At 38.6% G+C, this 20,494-nt stretch overlaps 1 protein-coding gene across 1 annotated transcript in view; it reads left to right on the top strand.

The window, feature by feature from the left end:
- Window positions 1–20,494, top strand: part of CFAP58 (cilia and flagella associated protein 58) — a 98,352-nt gene that overhangs the window by 14,204 nt on the left and 63,654 nt on the right. The window contains exons 7-9 of the mRNA XM_010971277.3: window positions 818–977; window positions 4,447–4,529; window positions 7,703–7,894. Coding sequence (XP_010969579.3) covers window positions 818–977; window positions 4,447–4,529; window positions 7,703–7,894 — 435 coding nt within the window. The remainder of the gene's footprint in view (window positions 1–817; window positions 978–4,446; window positions 4,530–7,702; window positions 7,895–20,494) is intronic.

Below are 20,494 nucleotides of genomic sequence, written 5' to 3'. Positions count from 1 at the left end.
GTGAGAGTAATAGGTTGAGCTACGTGCAGTCTCTTAATGTCAGGAACTGGGGATAATTGCTACCCTTTATTTATTTATTTATTTATTTATTTATTTATTTATTTATTTATTTATTTATTTATTTATTTATTTATTTGCAGAAGAATCCTTTCCAGTCATTTCTAAGAATGGCAAATTAAAAAAAATGAATTTAATTTGAATTTAAGAAAATTCATAAAACTTGGAAGTCCATAGACAAAAAGTCTGGTGCTTTACTTTGCTAGAATTATTGTTTTGATATCTTTTGCCATCAAGTAGACTTGCCTGTTAATGTTACCCTGTCCATCTGTCCATATGTACAGTCACGGACTGACACAGTCTGAGGAAGGAGGACCCCTTTTCTAATGTATGTAATTGCACTACAGTGGCCATGTGGGTCCAAAAGAGTCAAAGTTTTATAGCATGTTAATAACCTCTGAGAGAGATCACTCTGTGAGTCTAATCAGATACCGCATTTGTACACAAATTTCATGTGCTTATGATACATGCAACTCAGCATTCTCATTTGATTAAACAATTCAATAGTACCTTGAGACATCAGGCTTAATCAGTCTTTTCATCATTTTTAGCTTATATAGCCATTTATTTTACTCAGAGATTAGAGTTTTTCCAGTTTGCTCAAAACCAAACAGTGTGTGTTTTGATTTAATCTCAGAGAACAACTTTAAATTGGCCTGGAAAGAATTTCCTTGTATTGGTTCTGAATTTACCATCATCCAGTCGCCAGCCCTTTATTTAGAATGTGTGTCCCTGCTTAGTCTTCTCTCACTAATTACAGGCCAAGGAAGAAGAAATCCATCAGATGCGCCTGGACATTGGGAAGCTCAACAAAATCAGAGAACAAATCCATAAGAAGTTGCATCAGATTGAAGATCAAAAGGCAGAAGTGGAACAGCACAAGGAAACTCTGAAAAATCAGATCTTGGGGTTAGAGAGAGGTAAACCAAGGATCATTTTGTGCTTTGCTTTATTAGTTTTTAAACACCTCATTGGTGACTGATGTCATTTGGCAACCCAGGGCTCCGTGCATACAAATGCAAACTATGCCAAATGAATTCAAGAGAACTACATTCAAACTAGTAAGCAGATAATATGGAGGGGACATCATTTTTGAAATCTTAAACTTTCTTTCCTTAAAAAACTCTCCAAGAGGTTCTAGTGAGTATTGCTCAGTATATGTCAGTGGAGGATCTAACATCCATGCTTCTAGATCTGGGTTCTGCATGACCTTTTCTTCAGTGTTCTTTTTTCACAGAAGATACGGGATAAATTAACATGAATGTTCCTCATCAGCAGTCTTTGAGACAGTAGTGCTCCCAGAATCAGCAAGACAGAAATAAATGGCTTCTAACTTCTTTCCTCTGCTAGTACTTTACATATGGCAAACCCTTGTTTTACCCAGCTATCACAATGACCTGTGAAGGGAAAAATTTAAGTGCCACAGGAGGCCATATAGTACAGAAAAAATCATTAAGGATACAAACTCTGGGGTCAGATCTGCCTGGGTTCACACCCCACCTCTATCACACTTAGTTCTTGGGGGACAAAAAGACCTAATACACAGAAAGCTCTTGGGACAGTGCCTAGCACATAGTCAGTGCTTACTACATGTCACCTATTATTGTCCGGTTACATTACTATTTATAAAAGTGATAAGATAGAATACTATCTCATTCTGAAAAAGGATATAATTAAAAATACTATCTCATTCTGAAAAAGGATATAATTAAAACTAGTTAAATAGTGGTAGAAACAGCTCTGGACTTGGAGACAGGGGATCAGGATTTGAATTCTGACTACACCAGAAAATCTGAGGCAGGAACACCTCACCAACCCAGCTGTAAATCACTGGATGAGATAGCATACATAAAAGAATACAAATGCACGTTGCCTCCCTGAAAGTTAGGTAAAACTAAATCTCTAGATAAGATAATTAGAAATATTTGTAAGTCTTTGAGAAATGCAGAGACTTTTCATCCTAAGATGTCAGGAAATCATCTTTTACTGAGGCACAGTTGCAGCTGATCTTGGCAATTTCTCCATTTATTTATTCATTCAGTAAATTGATTACATACTATGTGCAGGCATTATGCTAGGCATTGGGTGCATGGAGGTTCCTGCCCTCAGGATGCTTACAGCCTAGCATGAGTTTACAATTTAATGTCTTCAATGACAGATATGAAAAAAAAAGAACTAGTAGGGCATGTTTTGTAACTGGCTTAGTAAATTTCAAAAACACTCCCATATTAAAATTTCTGTATTTTTACTTGCAATAGTTCTAAGCTTTAAAAAAAAAATTATCCATTCAGTGTTGAACCCAATTCTTCATCCTTAAATCATGTTTACAGAAGTCATTGTGTTTTCTCATCTGGCTATTTTATAGATATCGTTAACATCATTATTTCTTATTAGGGAGCATTTACTTTGGATGTGCCCTATCAAAGTGTGGCACTGGGCATCATGGTCAGGAGCAGGAGTCTCCCGTTTGTTATGATTTCCTACCACAAAATCCGAGAAATGAAGTGAGAAACTGCCAGAACTAACAAGAGTTCAACAGGGTGGCAGGTTATAAAATAAATATATAGATATCAATAGCTTTCTTTTGCACAAAGAGTCAGTTACAATATATGATGGAAAAACCCCCTTTACAATAGCAACTAAGGTAATAAAATATTTATGAATAAAGTTACCAAGATATTGGTAGGACCTATATATATAAAACACTACAGAATTCTATTGAGGGGCATAAAGGAAGACTTGACAAATGGAGAGAGACGCCAAGTTCCTGGATGAGAAACCTCAATATGATAAAGATATAAATCTGTCCGAATTAATCTATGCATTTAATATTTCCAATAAAAATTTCAGTGAGTTATATTGTTTGAGACTTGAAAACTGATTCTAGAGTTCCTCCAGAAAAATAAACACGTGACAATAGCCATAAAATTCTGGAAAAGAGAAGTGGAAAGGGAGCATTTGGCTTACCAGCTGTTTAAGTGTATTATAAAGTTTCAGTAATCAAATATTTTAGTGAAAATGTCTGAATAAACAGATCAATGGAAAAAAATTGGAAAGACCACAAAAAGACCCAAGATGACCATAAAGGTGTTGTTTCTTACCAATATGCAGGATGGATTATTAAGAAAATGGTAGCATGACAATGAGCTACTTTTGGGGGAAAAAAGATTTAAGACCAAATGTAGAAACAAAGTGAAGATTGAGAGATTTAATGCAATTAAAGCTAAGCTTTTTTTTTTAAGCAGCAAAAGACTCTACATATGAAGGCAAATTGACTAAAATAATGCCAAAGAGTTAGTATCCTTGTTATATATAAGGTGCTCTTACAAATCCACAAAAAGGATAATCAGTTCATGAGAAAAATGGGCAAAGGGCCAATGTGGGCAATTTGAAAAACAGAAATACAAATAAATGATCATTAAACATGAAAAGGTAGTCAACTTCACTACTAATGAAAGAAATGTAAATTAAATACAGGCATACTGGTTTAAAACAAATCTATCAAATTGTCAAAGATCAAAGAGAATGATAATACCAGTGGTGATTTGGGTGTGGATTTAAACTGCTGTTAATTTTTGGAAAGAAGTTTGGTGGTAGGAGAAAGATGCCTTTGAAAAGAAAATCACCTTTGTTCCAGGACTTCCTCTCCTAGAGAAACAAATGAACAGAAACTTTCACAGGATTATTGCTTATAATTGCAAAAAACAAAAACAAAAACAAAAAACGTAAAAGGAAGCAACTTAAATGTTAAGATGAGAATTGGCTAAATAAGTTACACATTTTTATACAGTGAGATGTGAAGTCATTAAAAATTCTGATGCAGATGTACATTTACAATATAGGCAGGTATTTATTTTATGTTTGTTAATTATAAAAGTAAGCTACAAAGCAGTAATGTGTAGTATGAGTCCCTCTGGGTGTATGTGGTATATAAATATTCATATTTATATACACATATATATTTGCATAGGAAAAGGAAAGAGACACATCAAAATCCTAAGTAGATTCTGGTTGATTTAAAATTTTTCCCCCTTGTTTATTTTTGTTTCCCATTTCTTCCTGTATTTCTAATGATTTGTATAATAAAAAAGATTTTAAAAGAGCAAGGACTTTTTGAGTCAGAGCAACAAAGCTCCCAGTCTCAGCCCCGTCACCTCTTGGCTTCGGACCCTTGGCATGTGGCTCTCTAAGCCTCCGTTTCCATCTGCTCCCTGGGGCAGGAAGACGTACCTCACCGAGTTGTAATGAAGATCACGTAGCACTCAACGAAAAGTAGCTTTATAGCTGCAAATAAATATATAAAGCAGTTTTTATGGCACTTTGGCTTTGGCAGATTCTTTCCTAGGTTTTTCTCTTTATTTACTATTGTTTTTCTCCCTGGTGATTTAGAGGTGGAGGCTTCAAAGAAACAAGTAGAACTTGATAAGAAGGCAATGGATGAGCTTCTGAGAGAAAGGGACATATTGAATAAGGTGAGTTTGTTACAGTAGCACTGGTAAATAAATGTCTTTCTTTAGTGCTATAATATCTGCCTATAACCGGTTGCAGGGGAAAGAAAACTCTGAGGCAAACAAAAGTAGATTAGAATTAATAATAGTGCTCAATTTTCCTCTAAGCAGCTGTCTACATTTTACCGTTCACTGGCTGGGAATTGAAACCACATTATCACCCGTGAGCACAAAGGGACTTGGGAGAGTTATCCTACAACCTCGAAGGGGATTTCAGAGTGTCTTGCGGTTTCTGTGTTTATTGCTGGCGTGTTATTTGGCATCCTAAGCAGTTGATCAGAATCTCTGATTTCTGTATCTATTATCTGCAACCTTTGCTAATCCAGACAATACAAGGGAGTGCTAATACCATTTTAACTTTAAGGTGTTAAAAGGATTGCTGCTGGGTGATGTAGAGTCTCTTAGCTTCCCTCCCTCTTTTCAGGAATGTTGTAGGTTTATGTTTTCAGACCTTATTCCTCCTAGCCTTTGAGCTCAACATGGTCCAAAGCTGAGGGAGGGGTTAGGGGAGCTTGAGGCCTGGAGATCTTCCATTCAAGACAGGACCCCCACCCCACCCCCGCCCCTTTCCTCTCCTTGCTCTTTTCAGAGGATTCTTTCCGTGGACAGTCACTCTTGGGAGACAGTGCTACCTTCAGGGATTTAGGGTGAACATTCCCACTCAAGGATTTCCTCCAGGGAGGAAAAAGCAATGGGCCAGGTGTTGAACAGGGAGGCTGCTTCCATCACAGACAGCCTGATGGCTTTCCGCCAAGACAGCTTCATCTCGTCAAAGTGGAGGCGGCCCAAATTTGTTCATTGCGAATTTTTATTATGTCTTTAGGTTTCCCAGAATTGAACAAATATTAACAAAGTAGATTACCCGGTAGTTTAAAGTAGACTATTTAGGGACTCTCAGGAAATAGAAGATTAGCTATCTTTACATGCTGAGCACGCCTTAAGAAAGTCATTGATTTTTCTTTTCTTTTTTTTTTTTTTTTGTGTAATCCTTGAAACTCTTCCTTTATTTTATAAATTTGTACATGTACATAATATTGTTGGATTTAGATCTTTAAATTTATTTTTAACACATACAACATTTCACCCATTTATATTTTATATATCCTGGTAAATAACCAGTAGGTTTTGTGCCATAATAGGACACCTAGCATATTAATTATATTTATTTGTTTCATTTGACTACATCAACACCTTCTTTTAGGGCAGGATATACTTTTATTTTTTCTTTCCTGGCCATTGCATCCTTAGGGGCTAGCACAGCCCCCACCCCTCTGCAGGTGTGCAACCAGCCTTTGTTGATAGTACATTCTTTCCCCACTGACTTGAAAGGCCACCTTCATTGAACGAATGAGTGACAGTTTTGCAGAAAGCAATGTTAATATATTTTGGTTCTTTCAGTGTCATGTTGAAATGGCTTAATCTTTCACAGAGCAAATGTTTAATTCAATACTTGAAAGTAAACTTGACCTTTTCCATTTTCTACATTGTTACCCAACCAAGTTTAATGTCCATATTTTTTTAACCTGTTTATATTCCACTGGTTTTCAGACCTGCCTGCAGGTCTGATTGGTGAGAGATTTGGGAAGGGATTATGAGGTGCCTCATGGAACCAGCCCAAGGATACAGCCGGGCCTCAGGAATGGATAGGAACCTGACCTCACATTCTTGGGATGCACAGAAAGCCCTCTCTCTCCACCACTAGACTTCCAGCTGAGTTGTTGCCTCATTTCTTCCTTGCAGTGAAGATTGTCTCACTCGGTTTCCCAGTCCATATGGCAGAAAAAAGCTGTTACCAACAGCTCCCAACTTTACATCTACCAAGTAAAAAAAATCCAGAGGCCCTATTTCTAAAGCCACTGGCTCCATTCAGCTGTGGCTGGAGAAGCAGACCCTCTAGCGTGAGCATGGCTGCCAGAACTGCACCCTATTAATTCTGTGTTTCAGGGGAACAACCTGGCTTCTTGGGCAGCCAACCCAAGGCATTTCCATTTCAGTATCAGAAATCACCAGTGCAGCTTTTAAAAAAAAAAAGTATGTGCCTGGGTTCCATCCCAGATCCACTGAATCAGAAATCTCTGGAGTTGGGACATGAGCATCTGTGTTTTTTAAAAACCTGGGTTAATTCTTTTTCTAAAGTGGTAAAATACACATAAAACACAGTTTACCATTAGTGACATTTACTATGGTCAGTGTTGTGCAAACATCACGATTATCTAGTTCCAGAACATTTTCATCACCTCAAAAGGAAACCTTGTATTCATCAGGCAGTCACTTCCCACTGCCTCCTCCTCCCACCCTTGACCACTACTAATCTGCTTTCTGTTTCTGTGGATCTGACCGTTCTGGATGTTTATATAACTGGAATCATACACTATATGACTTTATATCTGGCATCTTTCACTCAGATAATGTTCTGAAGCTTTAATCATGTTGTACCGTGTATCAGTACTTCATTCATTTTTATGGCTGAGTAATATTCCACTGTATGGCTGTAGCACATTTCGTCTATTTATTCGAGAGTTGATGAACATTTGGGCTATTTTCACCTTTTGTGAATAGTGCTACTCTGAACATTCATGCACAAGTTTTTGTTTGAACACCTGCTTTCAGTTCTTTTGAGTAGACACCCAGGAGTGATATTGTTGGATCATAGGTACATTATAGGTATCTGTATTTTTAATTAGCTGGGTTTATTTTACTTTGTAGTCAAAGACTGTGTTTCACAATGAGGTTTATTTGTTCTAACGTCACAGGAAAGTGGCTAGAGCTGATATGGAGGTTGACTTCAGGGTCAGCTAGCCTTGGATTCAAATCTTAGTTCTGTCATTCCGCTCTTGTATGAACTTGTAGGCAAGTAGCTTAATTTCTCATTCTCAGTTTCCTACACCTAATATGGGAGCAATACAGTGCCCACTTCCTATGATGTTGTCTCTTTGTGCATTTATATGTGTGTTTATAGCGCCCTGTGCAAAATTAACATAACAAGCTCTTAATAAGCTGTAGAAATGCGATTATTTTTATTCACCCCCACCAAACAATGCAACTAATTTGTTTTAGGATTAAGGCAGGGAGTAAATTTAACTGCAAAACCCCAAATATTTTGAGTAATGGGGCTGCTCTATTGTCCTGTTTTTTAGAATATGCTTAAGGCAGTCAGTAATACCCAGAAACAGATAGATCTGGTAAAGCTCCATGAACAAGCCAAGAGGAACCTGGAGGAAGAAATCCAGAACTACAAAGATGAAGCACAGAAGCAGAGAAAGATCATCTTTCAACTGGAAAAGGAGCGAGACCGGTACATCAATGAAGCCAGTGACCTTACCCAAAAGGTAAGCCACCCTTTGAGGGTGGGGGTCGAGCACCGGCACATCCTTTCTGATTGTCACACTTCTGATTGCCTCACACTGTTGCAAAGACGAATTACTCAGATTTCAGCTTGTGGTTCATGTGCTGATTTAAGATAGTGGGAAACAAGTTTTTCTAGGAAATCAGCTTCTTCCTGTTTAGACTAAATAAATGTGGAACAGATATTTGCAGAATAGAGGTTTGGAGGAGCATCTATGCATCTGCTCCGTCTAGCTCTGGCCGGACATGTCTTCCTTGGAAAGACCCCTAGAGATCCTCATACCCCTGGTTGGGAGCCTTTGGAATACAGCATATTTCTCTTGTGACTTACTCATTTAAGAAGCCCCACTGATTGATTTACTGACTCTGAGAGGACTCGTTGTAGGTTCAGACACTCATGTTCTCTAGCTCAGCTGGCCTGTTAGCCTTTGTATCAGTCAGATTGAGTTGTAACAAATAACTCTCAAATCTCAGTGGTTTATAGCAACACATCTATTTTTTGCTCATCTAAGTGGCCTTTGAGTGTCAGCCACAGCCCTGCTCACATCCTCTTCATCCAGACTGGCTCCATTGGGATGTGCTGGCCTCTCACAGAGGGAAAAGTGTAGTAGTGGACCTTTGATGTGCTCAGAGCTCCCGCTGGCAAGGGAGGGACACAGGGCCTGTACACTCAAATCCCATTGGCCAAAGGAAGTCACGTGACCAAGCCTTACATCCCTGGGCAGGGGTATGATAGTACTAGGGGTTGGGCTCTGCCTGGTGAGATAGCGAATATATCTGATGTATAATCTGTGCAGCCTCCTACTTCTCCTTCCTGACAGTCAGTATCTCTCCACTCCAGCTGCCCTCACACTATCAGGGCTGTTAAAAATTCCAGTGTGATCTCATTATTACTCCCTGCCTTACAAACCTCTACCATATCTCAGCAACCTGAAGCAGTGCTTCCTAATTTATTTTGCATCACAGCACACAAAGAAAATTCCATGTCTATAGCATGTGGGAATAAGGGGGATGAGACTGAGCAAGTCTGGAGGGAACTAACCAGGGCTGCCAGCTGCCCAGGTATTACCTGACCATCCTGTGGGTAGAGTGAATTGGTATTTTGGTAGATTCCTGCAACCTGTGTAACCCATGCAAGACACAGAAATTGGTGTTCTCTAATTTACGAGACAATGTCCAAGCTCTTTGTTCTCCCTGGGAAGTCCTTCCTTCCCTTCTCTGCATGGAAAACTCCTATTCATGCTTCAGTACTCAGCTCTAATGCTCATCTCTGGGGTCAAGCCTGCTGTGACTCCCTAGGCAGAGCTAGTCATGTCCTACTTTATGGGTCTGTGGATCCCTCTGGAATGGCACTTATCTTCTTGTGTAATTATTTATTTGTATCTTCGTATTCCCTACTTTCTGTTGAGCTCAAGGGCTTTATCTCATTCTTTTCTTCATTTTCAGCATTCTAGTAAATAGTAGGCACCAGAAAGTATTTGTTGAACAAATGGAGAGAGAATGAGTGATGGAAAGAATGCCGCCACTGATTTTAATATAGGGTTGTATATTTCTCTGTTTCCTTGTGTAAAAGAGATACTGGTACCAAGTTTTGCTGGTAACTGTTTTTCACAATTTCTGATGTTTAACTGCACAAGGTTACTTAGTATCTCACCTAAATAATTGAAGCACAAGTTCTTAAAATATTATTTATCAACTACAATTTTTCTCTTACTTAACCCCTGACAGCATATATCAGTTGCTATAGCAACCTGTGTCATCTCTGGACTTCTTATTATAAACATATATGTCCTTTTGACACCTCCCTGTATTTCTTTCTTTCTTTACACACACACACACACACACACACACACACACACACACACCCCTCATTCCCACAAGCAGGAAGTTCCCTTTCCTGCATTCTATTAATAAGTTGAGGGCTGGGGAAAGTGTCATGAAACTGATATTTTCATCAACTTCTAAAGAGAGATGTCCCAAGTTTATCCATTTGACCCAGCAATTTCTTTTGTAAAAACTGAATCTATGAAAAAATAAGAATGCAGAGATTTTCAGAAAAGAATATTCTTCAAAATAAATTGTGCAAATTTGATGGGTACCAGTAAAATCGTGTTTGAAAAATATTTTTTTAAATGGGGAACATGGTCACAATATGAATCTGATAAAAACAAAATGCAAAATTATTTATTTGGTTTGACCCCAGCTTTTTCTGTGTGCAGAGGAAAAGGATTGGAAGCATGCAGCATGGGATGGTTGGGAAGCTTAAATAAGGAAATATCTGTAAAGTATTTAGAACAATCTTTGGTGCATAGTAAGTGCTATATAAATGTTTCATAAGTAAGCAAATAAATAAATAAATAAGCAAATAGATAAGTAAATGCGTTTGTCATAAATAGTCCAGAATTTTCTTCCAAGTGGCAGTTGAATGCAGTTATTCTCAACTCTTTTGTTAAATGTCAGTAAGGTGCAGACATAGATGAAAGTTTTTAACAGGATCAAACACTAAGACTGACATAAAGCCTGATGCTAAAATAGAAGAAGAGAGAATGGATGAGAATTTTAAAGCCAACAGAGGGGAACTGAGAAAATCTTCCTGGACCTTAACCTTATGATCCCAGAATTTGCTTCATCATAAAGAGGACCTGAGGGATAGGTAGGTATGGCTCAGTGGTAGAGTGTGTGCTTAGCATGCATGAGGTCCTGGGTTCAATCCCCAGTACCTCCATTTCTAAAATAAATAAATAAAACCAATCCTACCCCCCTACTAAAAAAAAAAACCACCCAAACATAAAAAAACCAAAGAGATGGCCCAAGGACAGCTAGAAAGATGCATCTCCCATCTGGACTCTCTTCCCTGACTCCAGGTCCGCACTATCCAAGAACTGACCAGGTGTCACTCCACCCTCCTACCTGTTCTTCCCAGCTGGTTGGGCAAATACAGCAAACCCAGTGAACAAGTGGGCAGGCTGTGGGGGAACTGGTTGGGGCCCAGTGCATTCTGGGGATGGTGGCTTAGGAGTGTGACAGGGCAGAGAGAATCACTCCTGGGAGTGGAGCAAACTAGGAATTACAGTTTTCCATAGGCTGCATCAGCTCAGAGTGACAGGTAATAAGCAATTGGACCCAGGGCTCCAGCCATATCCCTAAATGAAAGACTACTGGAGATTGGGAGGTGGACTGAGCTGTGCACATCACTGTGTTTCCAGCTGTAGGTGTGAAAGTGGATTCTACCACCATCCTGAGGTACTAAGAGTTGGACCTACCTTAATAGTGCCATTCCTAGGTTTCTGTAAATCCTGTGTTGCTCAGGGATGAATAAGGGGAAAACACCAGCTTCATGAGGCCTATGAAAAAAAATAATCTTGGAACCAGAGAAAGAGAATGGCCTCTGAAAGCCCCAGGGTAACAGCCCGGCTCTGAAAGGTCCTCCATGACCAGATATTTATGTTGAAGCCTTTGAAACAGCCATTTTTGGAAGCAGAGTACAGTTGACTCTCAGTGATTGCCTAAGGTTCAGCCTAATAGAAGAAAATGCAGAGAAAAGGTTCAGCTTCCTTCAAAGATTATAAATATACAAAAATCAGTGCCAGGTTTCCTCTAATGGAAAGAACAGTTTCTGTTTAGCAAAATCCCTCGATATTTGTGTTTGTTTGAAAGATGAGGTCCAATGAACCAGAGAGGGAGCAAAGTAAGGTAAGAAAAGTAACAGCAATTGGGAAGGGGAGTCGAGTGGTGAGCAGGAAATGGGGGGAGAGACAAGAGGATGAGAAAGGAACACAAACAACACTGGCATCCAGGCAGTAGGCTGGGCTCTTCTGGAAGACACGACCAGTTCCCAGGGCAGGAATGACTGAGGAATTGCTGAGAGCAGGGGTGTGCAATAGCTGATTTTAAGTTCTTTACTGTGCTCTGTACCTGCAACCTCTAGTGACAATCTGCTACATCAACCCTGTGACCGGATTGCAGTTTGTGGGGACAGGAATGGGATGGTGAGGGATGTAAGGTACTACATCCTAGAAAAGGGACAGAACATGCAAGAGAGAAGTGCCAAATGAGAATCCAGAATTCTGTGGAAACAGGAACTCGAAACCACAGTAAATAGGAGAAATACAGCCACTTTAAGAATTCTTGGAGTTAGGTGGGATGCTAGATTTCCTAGCACAGAGAATGGAGATTCTGGACTTTCTGTTGTGTGGTTAAGAACAGGGTGACCCCAGTAGGGCACAGGATTGTCGTCTGGGTTTAAGTCCAAGATGACATTACTTCTAAGATAAAGCAAAGATGGAATGAAAAGAAAGTGATAGATAAAATAAGGAACAATTGAGGAGAGACTAAAACACACAAAAACCCAAACCAGACCAAAGCAAACAATGACAGATTTAAAATGTACAATGAGGTTAGTAAGGAACAGAACTGATGTGAAGCAACATGGATGGACCTGGAGATTGTCATTGTAAGTGAAGCAAGCCAGAAAGAGAAAGGAAAATACCCATATGATATCACTCATATGTGGAATCTAAAAAAAAAAAAAAAAAAGCCGCTTCTGGTCATCGCCTCCCAGACATCTTATATGCCAAAGTGCATTTTTTATAATGATTCCCTACCTACAATTTCTTAGCTCTCTGCTTATTTGCCTATAACAGTGTCAAGCAAAGCTCTTCTAGACAGAGGTTCCAAGAAATGAATAATAATGTGCTTTCAAGGGCTTAGAAGGAAGTGAAGTTAGGAAAAGTTGATCAAAGAAGTATTGTTCACTGAATAGGTACTTCATGATAAAATGAAGCTCCTGTTTCTTCAGTATTAATATGAAATTTTATGCCGAGTGTCTTTATTGGGTAGAATCCTGGAGAGGTCCCTCAAGGGGACATATACAAATTATAAACTTTTTGTGTTATAATAAGAAAATGTATTATGGATCACTGTTTTCCTACAGAACATAGTTTGATGCATAGAATCTATTATGACATAATATTAACCTATCATGATAATCTATTAACATTTATTAAATGATTAAATTATGATATGCTAGGTACTTATATGATGCCACAAATATATATTTTCTCACTTATATCTTGGTAATAGCCCTCTGAGGCAGACAATATATCCCCCATTTTATACTATAATATGTTATTAAAAACAGATAGGGAAACAGACATGCCTCTCTAGATTTTAGCTAGAGGTTAAAATAAGAAAGTAAGAAAAATAGAGATGACTTAAAGTTCCACATGTCCGGGCACCTAGGTGTTTTTTTTCCCAGAGAGTGAGTTTTCTAGTTTCATTATGGAGGTAAAGGCATTGTCAGCATCCAAATCATTGCCATCAAGTCAGAAAAACTTATTTGAAAAGTTTATTGTACTGATATTTCATCAAATGCACGTTAAATGATTCTAAAGTCAATGACCTACTTTCTCAGCCTGCCTTAGTCTATATGATGTTTTGACTATGGCTGCAGATTTCTAGCATGCGTTATTGATTTTTATCTCAGTCTTATTTCTATTGGCAGGTTATGTTAACAGAAAAAGAAAAGGTAGTAGGTTATGAACTGAGTCTGTACCCTCCTAGTGCAAAGTAAGCATTTTATGGGCTCCTCTGAAGCAGGCCTCCATATGCTAGGATCTCCAACTCTCTGGCTGTAACAAAACTTATTATATTTGGATGTGATTTATCTCATGAGTTGGTTTGAGGTATCTAAAGTGTAATCAATTAATTAAGCTCCAGCCCCATAGCTGGCATTCCACATTCTCTGATATACCCTTTTAAACTGGGGACATTTTGCTGGCAAAGAGTTTTGCTCCTACTTAACTCTCCACACACTATGAATTTTCAGGATTTGAATCTCTATGTGACCTTGGTTTGAATGATTTCCCTCAAAACAATTTGAGTCCCAATACTTAGAGCTAAATTGCTTTGTGAATTGTCTTTTCCTTTCATTTCAATACTTTAAAAAATTTTCATTGTCATTTAAATGAAATCCCCTTGACCTTTTTGGGATCATGATGGGTTCCTATTACTCCCAACCTCAAGAATCCAGAAGCAAGTTTGATTTTGTGCACTGTTGTTTACAGAAAGATGGACCCTGCTAGCTGGGTTCCCCAAAAAGAAATGCCCTCGGCTATATCCTTTCTCCGGAGCATTATTCTGTCTGTGCAAAGGATTATTCTTGTTACATTATATCTCAAAGTGAGTGAACAACCAATTTTTTTTCCTTTCTCTGATGTGCTTTTTGATATTCTGAATGCTGATGATGGTGTTTAAAGTGTTTTCAGTCTATTCATTTCACTGACCCCAAAGAGGGTGATCATGTCCCCTCTTTATTATTATTATGCTAAAATGATGCCTTTCTTTTAAAAAAAATCCAACAAGTAATAAATCTAGTAATGGGTATCTTTTTTAGATTTCATATTTATTCCTAATTTATACATTTTAGTTACTGGCGATGTTACCTTAAAAGGCCACCTGCTACTCATTTTTTAATAATTCTAAAGATGTAGATCAAAGAAATGATAGAAAAAGGAATGAGATTTCTTTGCATTTCATATCTATCCACATGCCTCTTATCCAGACCTGCTTGTCCCAGATTTCCTAATTTTGTTCCTTGCAGGCTCCCAACCAATGATGCAAGCCATTCATCACTGGGTCTGCTTATAATCTTATCTCGGGCCATTTTCTTTCCACACAAAGTGGACAATAGCAATTAGTAATGATAAAACAGTAAAAGCATATGAAAATTCTTTGTACAATTCTGGTTGCATGAATTTAAAAAGTTGGTTGAAAGAGATAATTTTCTCAAAAATCACATCAAGCACACATAAAGGCTCGACTCAAGGAGAAACAGAAAACATAGAAAGATCAGTAATTATGGAAGCCACCAAAAAGGCTGAGAGAGAATTAGCTCCAGCACTGTCACTGGCAGCCTAATGATTTTAGAATTGAGTTCTTTCAGACTTGTAAGAATCAGATAATTCTCAGGCTATATAAATTTTTTATGTGTGGATTTAGAAAAAGTGTTCCTCATATGCCATGTATTCTTTGGGGGTAATACTGGTGGGCATTGCTGTATGGGCATAACCCATGCCTTCTGCTGTGATGATGAATAAAGATTCCAGGCCGAGGAGAGAGCTTGGGGTCCAAGGGGAGTCCTTGGTTGGGTTGATTGAGGAACAAGAAGGAACAGGTAGTTCTCACAAATTACATAAATCCCAAATATTAATTTCTTGGATAAGGTGTGTCAGATCATCTTCAGAAACTGTCCATTAACCTCTCAGTGTTTAATTCTCTTATAACACCCTGTGCAGGTCTCAGGTTATTGGTTGCATTCATTCCTTGATTATCCATTTCATGGTGAAGTCATCTCACTAGAGGTGAACTTGATTATAGGGATTGAGTCTTCTTCTTCTTCTTTACATCACTAGTACTTTTACAGTGTCCACCACAGATAGGCCATCAATGTCTGTTCATTGAATGAATGAATAAGTGGGTGAGTAGATGAATGAGTGAACAGAAGAATATTGCGCTCACTTTATGAAATGAGCAGAAATCTTGATACTAAAATAGAACCAAAAAGAAAAATCTAGACTTATGTCACTTAGTACGCAGCATCCTAAATGTAATTCAGTACATTATAAGAGAATCATCCAGTATGACCAAAGAGAGTTTATCCTGAAACCTCAAGGATAGATGTCTATTAAGGAAACTATTGCTGGCAGTATGGAAATGCAAAGTGTTACAACCATTTTGGAAAGCAATCTAGCAATACCTATTAAAGTTAAAAATGTATATGTCTTTTGAGTCAGATAACTAATCGTGGGAATCCATCCCAACAGAAGTGAAAGAACAGGTGCATAAGGACATATGTATAAAAATGTTTATTACAGGATAGTTCAGAGTGGCAAAAAAGTGGAATCCAAGTGAATGCCCATCAGAGGAGAAGAGCTGAGTGTATGATGGTTCACCCACACTTTAGGGTGTTATCCCCCCTTTAAAGACAATGAATTAGAGCTACTGTACCTGATTTCCACCAAGTATTATTGAGTGATTAAAAGCAAGTTGCATGAAAGTGTATAAGCAGATCCCATTTTGCTAAAAAATAAAAACCACACCCAAAAGGCAAAATGAAGAGAGACAAACAAATCCCTGTATCTGTATATTGACTAGTTGAATAGCGGTGAACGCTATTACTTCTTTTGACTTCAGTTTCCTTCTTTGTAAAATTGGGGTGATAATAATGCACATCTCATAGGATTTTTGTGAAGATTAAATGACTTAATGCATATAAAATGCCTGGTAAACAGAAAATACTTAAGAAATATTAGCTATTTTGATGATGATGATATTAGTAGACCTAAATAGAATATGCAGAATTCAAAGAAAAATACGGACGAATACATCTAGATTGTTAACTTGGTTACTTTATGTGTCAATGAGGGCCTGATATAGGTTGAAGGGAGAAGGAAGGTCCAAGTAAATAAGGAAAATAAAATAAATAAATACATATTATGCATTTATTTAAAATTATGACACATGGAACTATGTATAAAGGAATAAAATGAAAGTATCCGTGAAAGGAAACATTTATTACTAAGTATATCAAATCAATAGGCCCAATAATATAGTGCAAAATAGTACATGCGAAAAGGCATTTACTCAAATTTAATCCCATCCCTCCTGAAATACGTCAAAGAAAACTTTGAAAGGTAGTTGTTTAAAGATATAAAGGAAGAGAAGCTAGATGGCGGAGTAGAAGGATGCTCTTAGCTCACCCTCTCCCACAAATAGACCAAAACTCACATCTACAGATCCACTCAGCCAACCAGAGCACCTGTTGAACTCCGATAGAACATCGCCCTCTTCAAAAGACAAAGACGCCAAAAATATGGTAGGAGAAAAGGAAAAAAGAAAGAAGAAAAAGCAAAACAGTGCGGGACCGATCCCGTGGGGAGGGAGCAGCAAAGGAGGACTAGCACTCGTTCACTGGGTCTCCCCCTCCAACAGAGAGGCCAGTGGGACAGAAGGGGAGCCTCCGAGGCTCAGATCTGCCTGGAGCACCCATTGACCGACAGAACCAAATTAAACAGGCACAAAGGGTCCCTGCGATACCCAGTCTGAGACGCGAGCTGGCAGCCAGGGGTCGGGATAGGCTGCCCGAGCCAGGGGGAGGACTGGGGCAGCTGCACTGAGGCAGCCACTGGGGACCGCAGGGGGTTTCACATTGTGGCTGGGAGGGGATACAGAGCAGAACAACTTGGGCCCCCCACAAATTATAGGGGAAAGAAAGCAAAGCAACACTGCTGGTGTGCCCTGGGGGGAGGGGCGCCATAACCTTTGTCTCCTCAGACCTGCTGTGCCATTACTGGCGCTACTCGCAAGAAGAGAAGCGGGGCGCAGCCAGAGCCACCTTCTCCTCCTGTGTGCAGTGCTCGGGCGGGGGCCAGGCTGAGACCTGAATCCACACCTGGTGGCACCACAACCACCTGAGCAGGACTAAGATTTGTTTACAGCCCGAGGCAGATAGGATCTTTCTGCCCTGGTACCTCGGAGAACTTGCCACCAAGACAAACAAGGAGCTGAGTTATGGAACAGAGCAGGGGTGGAGCGGGGCGGTTCCACGGTCTTCCCCAAGCCCGCCTATGGAGTGCCGACCCCAGACGGAGCAGGCAGCTGCACGGAGCAGCGAAGCGACCAGTGCCAGGAGAGGGCGGGTGGCCACCCGCCTTCCTGGCAGGAATGCAGCACCTGACTGCGGTGCTGGGAGGGGGCACTGTCCACCCGCCTGCCTCCCATGGAGCGCAGCATCTGACTGCTGCATCTGGAGGGGGAATGACCCGCCAGCCCACCTCGAAGGAGAGCAGCACCTGACCCAGTGTTGGGAGGTGGTGCAATCTTCTTGCAGACAGGCACTGGGAGCAGCATAGACAAGTGTGCCATGGAGGGCCTCTGGAAAGAGCAAGCTGAGTTCACAAAACAGGGCGAAGACAGAAAGACTTCTCGATAAAACCATTAAGAGTGCACAGTCTCCAGGAGAACACATCTTTTTTTTTTTTTAATCTGTTTTATTTTGTTACCTTTTTAATCTTTACTTTTTAAACGGTTGTATATGTTTACAGTTTTAATCCCTTTAAAATTTTTCTTTTAAAATCTTTTTATTATTATTTTAAAAAATCCACCTCATTTCATTTTTAATTATCTTGGTTTTGATCTCCTGTTATTGATTATGCAAAGGTGTCAAATATTGTTTTCTGATCTTTTCTACTTTTTTTAAGGTTTTCAAAAGACGTCTCAACTTAATTGCTATTCTGCTTCAACTTGCTCTTTTATTATTGATTGTACACTGTTTTCAAACCTTTTTTATCTATTCTTTTAAAATTCTCTCTCTCTTTTTTTTTTAAGTTTTATTCTGGCATAGGCTTTAGATAGATAAATAAATAAACTCCTTAAGGACCACAAAATATAACTGATACTCCTTAAGCCAAAGTGCTAGAGAGATATGAGCAATATGAAGAAGCAGAGGAACCATTCCCAATTAAAAGAGCAAGAGAAATCCCCTGAAAGCACAATCAATGAAATAGACATTGATGGCCTATTAGATCAAGATTTCAAAAAAGGAATGATCAAAGTACTGAAGGAACTAAAAGAGATAGTGTTTAGAGATATAAAATATGTCAAAAATGAAATAGAAGCTATAAAGAAGAGCCAAGTAGAATTGGTAAACTCATTGGCTGAAATGAGAACTGATCTAAAGGCTGTACAAAGCAGGCTAGGTAATGCAGAGGAAAAAATAAGTGACCTAGAAGACAGGACAACAGAAAGCACCCAATCAGAACAGCTGAGAGAAAAATGTAAAACAATATAAGGGACCTATGGGATAATATAAAGTGTGCCAATCTATGCATAATAGGGGTTCCAGAAGGGGAAGAAAGAGCAAAGGGGAATTAAAAGGTATTGGAAGAAATCATGACTGAAAACTTCCCAAACTTAAAGAAGGAATCAGATATCCAAGTACAGGAGGCTCAGAGGGTCCCAAACAGGAAGAACCCAGACAGACCTACACCAAGACGTATCATAATCAAGATGGCCAGAGTCAAGGATAAAGAAATGATCCTAAAGGCAGCAAGAGAAAAACAAAGAGTGAGTTACAAGGGAACCTCCATAAGGCTCTCAGCTGATTTCCCTACACAAACACTACAGGCCAGAAGGGAGTGGCAAGATATATTCAAAGTCCTGAATGAAAAAAAGGTGCAGCCTAGGATACTCTATCCAGCAAGGCTAGCCTTTAGAATAGAAGGAGAGAGAAAGAACTTCACAGACAAGCAAAAACTAAAAGAGTTTAGCAACACTAAACCCATGCTACAAGAAATATTGACAGGTCTACTCTAAATAGAAAAGAAGCAGGATGCTACAAAAATGAGAAATTCATAACTGGAAAGGTGATAACTAGAAAGGTGATAACTGCCATGAATTACAAAAAGAATAAACACAGAATTGTAAAAGAAGACATCTAAATCATTAAGAGTGGGAGAGGGAAGCAAGAAAATATATATGTATTTTTTCTTCTTCTTTTTTTTTTTTTTTAAATTTTTGTTCTTGGTAGGATGGGTTTGAGATTATATTTCTATCTGTTTAGTACAAACAATTATAGTAATAGATTAATAGACTTACAAAAAAGGGTAACCACAAGCCAAAAACTTACAAGTGAGTCACAAAAACTAAATAAAATCCAAGATAATACAAAGGAAAATAACCAAATCACAAAAGGAAGAAGAAAGGAATAAAGAGGAAATACAAATCAACTGCAAAAATAAGTTCAAAATGGCAATAAACACACATCTATCATTAATTACTGTAAATTTTAATGGACTAAATGCTCCAGTCAAAAGACGTAGAGTGGCAGACTGGATAATAAAGCAAGAACCTTCAATATGCTGCATACAAGAGGCCCACTTTAGGGAAAATGACACATATAGATTGAGAGTGAAAGGATGGAAAAGGTTATTCCATGCAAATGGAAAAGCCAAAAAAGCAGGTATAGCAGTACTGATTTCAGACAAAATAGACTTCAAAACAAGGGCCATAAAGAAAGATAAAGAAGGACATTTTATAATGATTAAAGGAGTAATACAAGATGAGGATATTACAATCATTAATATATATACATCCAACATAGGAGCATCTAAGTACATAAAACAACTACTAACAGAGATAAAAGGGGAAATTGATGGGAATACAATCATTGTCAGAGATTTTAACACTGCATTAACATCACTAGACAGATCTTCCAGACAGAAAATAAAAAAGGCAACAGAGAAATTAAATAATACAATAGAAAAATTAGATTTGATGGATATTTTCAGAGCATTACACCCCCCAAAAATAGGATATATTCTTTTCTAGTGCACATGGAACATTTTCTAGGATTAATCATGTACTTGGGCACAAAAGAAGCCTCAACAATTTTAAGATAGAAATTATCTCAAGCATTTTTACTGACCACAATGCCACGAAACTAGAAATCAACTACAGAGAAACAAAGGAGAAAAAAAAAGGATAGCATGGAGATTAAACAACATGGTATTAAAAAAACCAATGAG

This window comes from Camelus bactrianus, chromosome 11 (genome assembly GCF_048773025.1).
Source record: "Camelus bactrianus isolate YW-2024 breed Bactrian camel chromosome 11, ASM4877302v1, whole genome shotgun sequence".
In the NCBI taxonomy this organism is placed as follows: domain Eukaryota; kingdom Metazoa; phylum Chordata; class Mammalia; order Artiodactyla; family Camelidae; genus Camelus; species Camelus bactrianus.
This window is presented reverse-complemented; position numbering and strand designations above follow the sequence as displayed.